The 11,083-nt window shown below is 47.5% G+C and overlaps 1 protein-coding gene across 2 annotated transcripts in view; it reads left to right on the top strand.

The window, feature by feature from the left end:
* The window catches only part of LASP1 (LIM and SH3 protein 1), a 58,797-nt gene that overhangs the window by 6,662 nt on the left and 41,052 nt on the right, over positions 1–11,083 (top strand). Inside the window, exon 2 of one of the 2 annotated variants that reach the window (XM_006022566.1) lies at positions 85–179. In XM_006022566.1, the coding sequence (XP_006022628.1) occupies positions 85–179 (95 nt within the window). Of the gene's footprint in view, positions 1–84; positions 180–11,083 lie in introns of those variants that run through there. The other variant, XM_014519447.1, reaches the window with a different exon arrangement.

Below are 11,083 nucleotides of genomic sequence, written 5' to 3'. Positions count from 1 at the left end.
AGTTACTGGCTATTGTTGGGACTAGGATCATATTCTATTAGAATTGCAGGATTCTCCTGTTAAGTTGTGTTTTTTCTGTTTCAGTTCTGGCATAAAGCATGTTTCCACTGCGAGACTTGCAAGATGACCTTAAACATGAAGAACTACAAGGGCTACGAGAAAAAGCCGTATTGCAACGCGTAAGTGTCTTTTTCCCTTCTCAGCCTGCAAAATTCTATAAAGTTTGGTTTCTAGTACCTTGGCTGTTTTCTTCTGCCAGATTTCCTGTAACTATGGGCAAATGACTTGCACACAGGCAACTGATGATAGCTGTCCCTGCTTACTTGGGGTGCGGGATGTTTGAATTCTCTGGTAATAGGGAGTAGGGTGGAAGAGATGAAAAATAGTAAAGATATTTCTCAAACTGTGGGTCATAACCCTCTGGGGGGTTGTGAGCAATTTAAGAGGGTCACAGATGACTTGGGGGTATGCATGATGGCGGCATGGAGTGCTGGAAGGCAGTGGTGACTGCTGCGTGCGAACTCCCTGTCCCCCCACTGCTGCCATCCAGCACTCAGGGTTGCGGTACTGCAAAGTTTGAGAACCCCTGATATAGAGTAAGAGGCAGGAAGGTACTTAAGGAGCACAGCTCCTTCAAGGTGTATCCTTTGAGTAGGAAATATGCCTAATGTGTTTCCAGTGATGGTCTTCCTTAAAACTCTCAAACAAGTTCTACCCCTCTGTCGATATGACACTAGTCAATTAAGTTATTTCTGGATCGGTACCAAGCTGCCTTTGGCAGCATACTGATCATGAGAAGGCCAGTGAGGACTAATGAGTCAGAGGGACTTTCCATCCTTTTTCTTGTAATGATCCTACTTAATGCAACAGTAGGGGATCATCATTTTACTTCTATGGAGATTTAAGTATAGAATACTCCATAATGGAACTCTGACAACATTGAGAACTCCATTGATCTTTTATGGTCTCTGACAGATGACAGTCTCTTGGAAGGAGGGATAGAGCCATATCTAATATAAACAAAAACCAAGGCACTTCTGTAAGCATCTGCTGTACAGGCACATTTTAGTTTTCAGTGTTCCTGTTGCTTCGGTCTTTTTGTGCTGCTCTGTCACGAAAGTGAAGCTGACTGGAAACGCGGCTTTTCATTCTGGCCTTGATGAGCAGAAGCTAATACAATGGTGAAGCAGACAGTCTGCTATTAAGGTGGCAGTGGCAGCAGTCTGGGGCCAGTCCTGCCAGTTCTACTGAATCCACAGGTGAACACATCAAGCTGAGTCTTAACATCTTCATAGAGCAGCTTGCACTAGAGGATTTTTGTAGCGGTTTTTCATATGCCATACAATTCTTTTTCTAAGAGCTGTTAATACTACTTAGCATTTGTATAGCATGTTCCATTTACAATTTACCTTTAAACATTTAATCCTGACAACATCCCTGTAAGATGACTATTTAAACCTATTTAAGGCAGAGGGGTGGGAAAGAGAAAGCTAGGACATCTTGCTGTACCAGGTGGCCTAGCAAAAATGTCAGTTGCTGCAACCCTTCTACAGTGTTCCTGCTGCTGACCGTGCCGATGGAGCTATAACCATGGTGAAGGGGGAAACTGCCAGTAGTGTGAGGTTGCAGTCAGAGGTGACATATGTCTAATGCCACTGGAATTGGTGTTTTGAAGTGTAGTTAGACATCTAGTGTTTGGTCAGTTATGACTTGGGATCAGGTTCCCTGATATACAATGCTATGATGCAGTGGAAGAATAAGTGAGACTAACTTTATTGGGTTAAACACTGGATCCTAGCTGTGTCCTAGGAATCCTGCTTCTTCATTTAATAGGCAAAATAGGAAACTTTTTGTAGTGCAAAATGTCCAGTTTGTACAGTTGTCAACTGCTAACTCCAGCTTTAGGGTATAACTAGTCAGTGAGGGTATAGAACTTGAGCTCTGTGGGACCTCTCCCCCTTCTCCTTGCAATTGGGTTTTAGTAGCTGGAAGCTGATTGGCTAGCTATGGCTATGAAAAGCTCTAGGTTGGAGACTGTCAGCCTGTGGGCAGGATCCAGCCTGTGGAACCCTTGGATCTGACCCTTGGATGTGTGGCGGCAAGGAAAAGCTCTGGCAACAAGTGCCTCTGACTCTGGCTTGGCTGTTCCATCTTGCTGTTGGAAAAGGTTGCCTACCCCCTGCTCTAGGTTATCACAGGAGTACAGGACAGGATTTGTTTAGCAGCAGGCAAGCCTGTTGGATTCCAGTCTTGATATCCATCCCAAACATCTTGTGTCTGGCTGAAAAAGCTGATTATGAATGTAGTATAGCCAGCCATTCAGGATCTCGTCAAAAGGTTTAGCTTTCAGCAAGTTGCCTCTAAACTGCACAAAGTACATATGGGAGGCTTGGCCTCAACAGCCCTAGAAATGGACTTTGACTGGTGCCAAAGGTTGTTTACTTCATACAGATTTGCATGAAGTAACCTCTTCTCATTCTTGCCAGGTATGAGTAAGTGGGAATGCTTTTAGTGAGTCTAGAAGAAGAAAAACTGCCTCTGGTATCAGTACAGACTTGTGGAGAGCTGCCCCCTGAGCTTTTAACGTGCCTACCTGCTTTGGGCTGCAAATAGTTTTTCCCTCTCCATCCCTTCTCCTGTTTCATAGCTGTCTGCACTACCCCTCATACCTGGCTCCTCTGCAGCTATTGTTGGCTTAGGCACAGAGGGAAGTAGGAAGTGCTGCTGGGGAGTATGCTATGGAGAGGAGCAGCAGTATGGCACAGCTGTGTGCTGCCCAATTTGTTCCAGGCCAGGTGGGGCCTGGAACAACCTCTTTGCTGACCAGATCCAGGACCATAGGCTGCGCACACCTGCTTTAAGGGGTCCTGGCTCCATGGCTTTCAAACTTCCTAAAGTCATAGAACCCTTTCACATTGCCTCTTGGGCATTGGAGCTGCTACCCCTGTCTTAAGACTGATGCAGAGCCAGGCAACTTGGCCCAACAATGGTGATTTCACTGCCTCCCGGCCTGCTCCGCCCTTTGCAGAACTCCTGATGACCTGTCGTGGGACCCTAGGGCTCCACAGAACATGGTTTGAAAACCACCGTCTTAGGTTATACTAGAATCTTTTTTACAAGACCTTGAAGCAGTGCATTGTTCCTTCTGACTGAAAGGCAAACTAGTATCTGGTTCTCTAGAGAGAAGCCCTGAGCTAACACTTAGGGTTGAGATCCCTTGTGTGGTGACTTCACCAAGGGTAGGAAGCATCCCAGCTCCACTGGTGGCTGCTGCTCTGCTTCTTTTGTTTCTTTATGTAGAACTCAGGCTAAACTTAAGCCACTCTCAAACTTCAAGTAAAATATGTTACTCTTAATAGCTGCCTCTGGCCTTGAGGCTGGTAGCAGTATCACAAATACACAAGAGACTATGTCTCCTGATAGGCTTCTGATTTTGTGTTAGGTGAAACCCAAAGCCAGCATCAGTAGTGCTGTGTGCAGAAGGAAGAGCCTGGAGTCCTTGCTCCTCTCCCCTCCACCCTTGGTGCAAGGGAAGTGGGATAATAATGGGAAATTCCTAAGATTCCAAGGAGTTTGCGCAACCCTGGACCCATCTCAGTTTCTCAACCCCTTCTGACCAAGAATTCCCTTTGATGTTGAGCTAGTGTCTTAACCCTTCAGTGCCCTGAGGGCATGCTGTCTGGTGAAGAGTTGGTTGTCCACCGTGCCGAGTGTCTCTGTGGGGGATGGGTGGAGTGAACAATGCAGTTAACTACATATTGGTGACTTAACAGCTGGGAGTTGGCATTATCTCCTTATCTTGTGTCCACAAATGTAATACAAGCCTTAAGTAAGACCTGTTCCGCTGCCAGATCCGCTCTGACTTGCAGATGAGAACCTATAAACATCTGAACTTCTGGTTTTGTTAAAATGTTCCTCTTCAGCTTGCTTCAGAACAATCTTCCAGGCTCCAGGTGCCTGGTTCATGACATGTCTACTGTAGGGTTGTTGGTTGTAGCCATGTTTGCCTAAGGACATAGGCAGGCAAGGTTCTTTGGGTAGGTGTGATATATTTTGTTAGACGAACTAAGTAGTTGGGAAGGGGGAGTTCTTTGCAAGCTTTTGGGCACAAACGCCCTTGGTCAGGCATGGGGAGACTGCTGATATTGTTCTCCAAGGTAGCGAAGAAGCTAATTTACAACATGCAGGTCTGAAAATGCAAATGAGTGGAAGTTTGGAAGACAATGGGTAGAGATAGGAGGGGAGGGGGAGGAGAACGTAAGCAGTCAGCTGTAGGCAGGTTACCTGGGGTATGAGATGTCAGGCAGGTTGTCAGGTGTCATCATAACATGGTCCATGACATGTAGGAGATGACACTTTTGGTGACTTGATAGCATGCATGCTGCTTGTCTGCCCTTTATCTCGAGTAATGGGAAACTGGTGGTCCCATTTCTACATGAGGTGGGTGTCTATGTTCATCCTTCAGCCAGGGAAGGATGATATAATTGGTTCCCATTGGACATTAGTTTAGTGCCTTGTTTTACCAGAGGTATTCTGAATGACCTTGTTCAAGTCATTTAATCTCTACTCCCATTTGTGAGATGGGAATAATGGTGCCTCTCTCCGTTACTAGGATAAATACACTAGACTGCATTGACCAAATGCCAAAGTAATGCAAAATGGGTAGCTTCTGTTATCCTTGGCACTCGTATATCGGGGGTATCAGTCACTTCAGTATCTGAGAACCTGCCACTTTACTCTGGGTCTTAAGTCCTAGTTCAACTGTTCCATTTCCTGGTTTTGCTTTCTCAGTTACTGTTCCTGTAGCTCTGTGGCTTCCCAGAATAACCTGGGAAGGGAGTGGCCAGATAAGGTGTTTGCCTTCATCTGACCCTGTGTCTGGCACTGAGAGAGTCTAGCTCTGCCTAGATGGGGCTCACCCTTTCTAAACAGTCTCCACCACTAATTGCTAAAAGTGCAGAGGGAACAGCTTATGTCTGCTAAGGGGGAGAAAAGCAACGTTTATACTGGCAAGGAGGAGACTGCTTTTCTGAACATGCCTTAACACAGGGTCTCCTCTGTCTGAGTGCTGGCCTCCTGCCAACCTCCTAAACTTCTCTTTCTTCAAGAGAGCAGTAGGAAGAAGGCTGGGCTTCCTCCCTGCTATCTGACATTACTCTGTAATAAATCTGCATGCAGCCTTCCAAGAAGCCTTGGCTGTTTCACTCTGCCCTCTGACTCTGTTTTTTTTAAGATGACGGGGATTTGTTTCTACTCATGACTCTCCTTTTTGCAGCAGCAGTTTGGAGAATCCTCCTTTTCATAAATATCTCCATTGACCCTCTCAAGCACTAAATTGACTTCCAAGCTCTTTGCAAAATGGGCTGAGCCCATCTAAAACGCCTTTCCATAGTCCTGCACAAATCCTGGCTTGTGAACAGTTCTGTGGAGTCGAGTTCCAAACTTACAGTGGAAGGGAAAGGATGTAGAGCCAAGGGAGAGACCTTGTTTCCAGCTGAAATTGCTGGAAGTGAGGAGAGATCAGGAATGTTATTCTAGATGGTAAGAGCTGTAGAGGAGAGAGCTCTTGTCAAAAAAGCTAAAAACAAGCTTTGTATACAAGTTGTGCAACATCAGCTTCAGCCTCCTTAAAAGGATTTATATTAATCCATGGAGGGATATTAAGACCCTACAGGGTGAAGTGCGGGGGGAGGGGGAGACTCCTTTGAAGGAAATAAGGAGACAATGGCATTCATTGTGGATAGGGTGCAAACGTGATTCACGGCATAAACCCAGAGATTTCAAATGGGAATCTAGGATGTTAAAGGCATACTTGCTCGTTGTGGTCTTTCTAATTTCTTCACAATGGAAAAACTGCCCTATTTTTTTTCTGTAGTCAAAAATCAAGTGAGAAGTAAGAGCTGGCATTTTCCAAGAGGGGTCTCGAGTATAAAAAGGTTGAAAACCACAGTCTTCATCAGCCCTAATGAGGTGGGCAGCAGAACCCTGTTGGAGCTGGCAGAGCAGAGATTTGTGGAATAGGGGATCTGGTAATCCTCACTCTGAACTGACTTAGCCTAAAATTCATATAGTGTCTCTAGCATTGCTGTGCTGGGATCCCTTCTTACATCAGCACACCCCAAGGGCTGTTCCAGAGCCCTATCAACTTGAAGGCCACGTGCATGAAGTGCCTGTTCCTAATAGGGGGTTTCATGACAACTTCTGTCTGTTACAGCAGGGCCTCTATCCATAAGACTTTGAAATTGCTCTGCCCACAGTAGTGGAGGCCTGACTGGAACTGCTGCTTTGCAGTTCTTGGAGCTGAAGCTAGGTACATTAGTCTCTGTAGTGAGATCTGGAAATTCAGCATCATAGAAAATTAGGGTTGGAATCTAGTCCAACCCCCTGCTCAAAGCAGAACCATTCTTAACTAGATCATTGCAGCCAAAGCTTTGTCTACCTGGGTTTTCAAAACCTGTAAGGATGGAGATTCCCCAACCTCTCTGGGTAACCTGTTCTAGTGCTTTACTACCCTCCTAGTTGGAAAGTTCTTCCTAATATGTAAGGGAAACTTCCCTTGCTGCAACTTGAGACCATTGCTCCTTGTTCTGTCATCTGCCACCATTGAGAACAGTTTAGCTCCAGCCTCTTTGGAACCGTACTTCAGGTAGTTGAAGGCTGTTACTGAATCCCTCCTCCATCTTCTCTTCTCCAGGTTAAATAAGCCCAGTTCCCTCAGCCTGTCTTCGTAAGCAAGGATCTTGGTCTTCCATTTGCTGTAGAAAAACACGGATTTTCTTCTTTTAAGGGGGGGGGGAACATGGGAGACTCTCTGGGTTTCCCCTTGCAGGCTGGCAGAGTTCCAGTCAGCAAGGGGCTGCTTGGGGCTAAGGGAGAGGAAGGCTATCAGAGACAAGTAGCACCCCATGCCTGTGTGTGTGTGCATGCATATGCACGTGGTCAGCAATATGGCCCCAGGCAGTGTGGTGGAGAGTAGTTCCCACAGCTGCCTGCAGGTAAGTCTTTTGGTGGGGGTGGGAGGGGGGCAGAAGGGGTGGCATAACTTGTGGGGACATTGAGGCAGCAGCTTGTGCCAAGTCTGCACAATGAGAGAGGGAGTGGGGCAGGGTTTGCAGCTGGGGTTGAGGGCGTTGCCCAGCTGGGGTGGTGTCTGGGACTGGGGCAGGGATACATGGCCATTGGGCCTAGCCAGGGAGCGAGACAGAGCCATGGGAGGCTTGTCCAGAACCAGCTCCCTGCTGCTGTGCCCCTTCCTGGGAATGGGTCAGGTGCCAGAGGTGACGCGTTGGGAGGAAATGGCGGGGGGGGGGGAGGGCATGTGCCCCCTCCAGATTTGTGCCCAAGTGGGGCATAGGGCTGTAGCCTGACTGGACTGGTACCAAGTAGTAGCCACCTCCGCAGCTCAGAGGGCAGGACCTGACACAAGAGGGCAGAGCAGGGCAGTGAAACTTGCTGCTTCCACCACCACAAACCACGTGCCACCATGGCCACCAAGGTGAGGCAGCCACTGCTTCCTGCCACAGTGGGCACCTCACCTTGGCTGCCACAAGGTCCATGGTGGCAGCAATGGCAGCAAGTCTTGCTGCCCTGCTTCACTTTCCCATGCTGGGTCCTGCCTGCTGGGCTGCAAAGGGAGCTCCTGCCTGCTACCAGTCCAGCCAGGTTACATCCCCATGCCCTGCTGTGAGTTCCAAAAACTGGGGGTGGGTGGGAAATGTGCCCCCAATGCACTACCCCCTGTCTCACACTCTGAGGGTGGGGGTAGCTGGGGGAGAGGCAGGGGGCTGTGGGTCAGGAATGAGGAGCACCTCTTGTCTGGTTCACTGCCTTTTCCACCACCCCAGCCTGAGCAGAGGCAGGGCCCTGCCCTGAGGTGTCAAGGTTCCCACTCTTCCCCCACCTCACGGCCTTGGGCAGTTGCTTTCGTTGCCTGCCCCTAAGTCTGGTTCTGCCTACAGGTCATGCTGGCAGGGAGGGGGCTACAGCCTGGGAGTGAGGGGCACCAACATATTGGTGCTGCTTAGCACCACAAAGCTTGGGGTGGGAAAAGAAAGCTGCAGCTGGACCTGCATCCTGGTGAGTGAAGAAGGCGGGGGAGCTCTGATTGTCCTATGATAGAAAACAAACAGAACCCCCCCCCCCCCCCCCCAATCAAATACCAACATATATACTTATCTACAACTTATTTTGTTATGATTGAGGCACTGGTAGGCTTCCAAATAGCTCTAAAGTTGTAAATATATCTGAAAACTGGATGCAGTACTCTAGGTGTGGCTTCACCAGTGCTGAAGTGAGGGGAATAATCACTTCCCTTGATATGCTGGCAACACTCCTGCTAATGTCTTCTTGGCAACAAGGGCACCATTTTGGCTCATTCAGCTTATTGTCCACTGTAACCCCCAGGTCCTTTTCTACAGAGCAGCTGTGTAGCCAGTTGGGCCTTAGTCTGTACCAGTGCCTGGGATTTTTCTGTCTTAAGTACAGAACTTCGCACTTGTTCTTATAGACCAAAAGAAATCTCATGAGGTTCAAATCCTGCAACTTATCTAGGTTTCTCTGAATCCTAGACCTATCCTCCAGTGTATCTGCCCAGCTTGGTGTCACCTGCAAACTTGCTGAATATGCCCTTCATCCCATCTTCCAGATCACTGATGAAGATGCTGAACAAAACTGATTCTAGGGTCACTCCACTAGATACTGGCTGCCAACTAGACCTCGAGCCATTGATTACTACCCTTTGAGCCTGACAATCCAGACACTTTTTTTTTTTTTTCCTATCCACCTTACAGTGTATTTATTCCAGACTTCCTTTTGCTATGGGAGACCTTATCAAAAGCCTTACTAAAGTCAAGGTATATTGCATCCACTGTTCTCCCTACATCCACCAAGCCAGGCATCTCATCATAGAAAGCAATTGGGTTGGTCCGGCTTAACTTGCCCTTGATGAACCCATACTGGCTGTTCCTAATCGCCTCTCCTTCCAAGTGCTTAGAAATGGATTCCTTGAGGACCTGCTCCATGACTTCTTTTTTCCAAGGATTGAGGTGAGGCTGACTTGTCTGGTTCTCCTTTTCTTAAAGATGGGCACTACATTTTGCCCTCTTCCAATCACCTGGGACCTTTGCTACAGTTTTTCAAAGATGATGGCCAGCAGCTCTGTAATTACATCAGCCAACTCCCTCAGCACCCTTGGGTATATTGCATCCAGCCCCATGGATTTGTACATGTCCAGCTTTTCTAAATGGTTCCTAATGTGTTCTTTCACCCCTGTTGGCTGTTCACCTCCTCTCCAAACTGCTACCAAATGCAGTAGTCTGGTGGCTGACCTTGCCTATGAAGACTGAGGTAAAAAGGCATTGAGCACTTCAGCCTTTTCTGCATCAGCTTCCACTAGGTTTCCCCCCTCATTTGCTAAGGGACCAACGCTTTACCTGATCTTCCTCCTTGTTGCTGACATACTTGTAGAAACCCTTCTTGTTACCCCATCCCTTGTTTTCCCATCCCTTGCTAGCTGCAACTCCCCTGTAGGATTACTGTATAGTACTGGCCACTGGGACATGGCAAGGGGGTCGTGCTTGCCCAGTGATTATCCACTGATGGAACTGTGGAAATCCTCAGCGGAATGCTATTCTACATTCCAGAAACTGAGTGAAAAGGTTGCCTCTCCCCCTCTTCCTTAGGCCCTTCTCCTAGATTTCAGAGAGCAGAGCTTTCCCAACTAGTGCAGTAGCATCCAAGATGGGCCAAGATCTGAAAGGAAAGGAGGGACTCTAATGCTACCAACGCCAGTACATTAGGTCCCTTTAACCAAGAACAAGAATTGTTTCTGAACTTTCACTGGTGTGAATGTGATTGCATTGAGTCTCTCCACAGGTCTGACCCCATATGCTAGATGTCAAACGTGCAGTCCCCTTGGGTAATCCTGAGCTTGTGTGGCTAATCGGAAGGGTTGTCAGTCTCTGCCTTGCTCTGTGGAACATACACTTGCTTCTCTTATTTCTTAAATGCACTAGAATAGCTGGCAGGAAGCTAATGGCCTAGTTGCTCAGCAGCACTTCCCCTGGGGGACAGGACACAGCATTTATCTAGGCAGCCTTTTCAAAACGGCAGCATCCTTTGTTTGAACTTGTACAGGAGAGATGCTGCTGCTGTTAGACTCTGCTCACCTGTGCTGCAGTCGTTCATCCTGTCATCCCTCTGCTTACCCACACCCCAAAACAAACAGTGGGTCCTTCTCCCCCCCCCTACCAAAAGAGGGTGAAAGATCATATGTATTGCCAAATGTTTTACACCAGGTAAATTGAAGGGATCTCTGCTCATTGCTTCCAGTGCGCTTGCTTGATTTCCCTGCCCCATGTTTCTTTGAGGAATCCAGCATTGCTTACAAAAAATGGCACACTTTTTAATATGGCTGTCCAGTTCATGCTGAAGCCCTCAGGAAGGAGAGGGGAAAGATTTGGGGCTCTCATCCCACTGCTACAGAGTTCATCACAGCCACCCTATAATAAATAGATGTAGCAGTTGCTTAGTTGTGCTTGAGTTGGAGCTTCTTCTGCCATTGGCGAGTTTGAAGGGACACTAGTCGAGCACCAGACTTGAGTATTGCGTAGAATCCAACAGCACTTGTGGCATAACTTTTGTGTGAGACTAGAGATTCTTAACAATTCTCACTTCAATCATTTGGTCAGTGTCTTTCCATTTGGGACTAACGGCTGTCACTTCTGCAGCTAGCTTCTCTCTTAGAAAAAGTTAGCAAGTGTCAGGCAAAACTGATCTTGATTTCAAAACAAGCCAGTGATCTTTGTTCTTGGCACTGTTAACTATTCCATCTGGTAGCAGCATATTACGCTAATAAAGTGACCCCTTCCAAGTAGGGGAGGGGCTTGTGGGGAAAGCAAGGAACAATTGTGTGGCTGGGATGAAGTCCAGGTGTTTATCCAATGGCTCTTTTGCTGAGTTCCTGGATTGGAATAACTGTCTTTCTGTCTTCATGTATACAGCTTCGCATAGCAGTGCAGCTCTGAACAAAAGCTGCTCTTTGTGCCCATGGAAATGAGTCTGTATTTCCATATGCTGTTGTAGG

The sequence above is a fragment of the Alligator sinensis genome, unplaced genomic scaffold, assembly GCF_000455745.1.
Source record: "Alligator sinensis unplaced genomic scaffold, ASM45574v1 scaffold886_1, whole genome shotgun sequence".
NCBI classification, from domain to species: Eukaryota; Metazoa; Chordata; order Crocodylia; family Alligatoridae; genus Alligator; species Alligator sinensis.
This window is presented reverse-complemented; position numbering and strand designations above follow the sequence as displayed.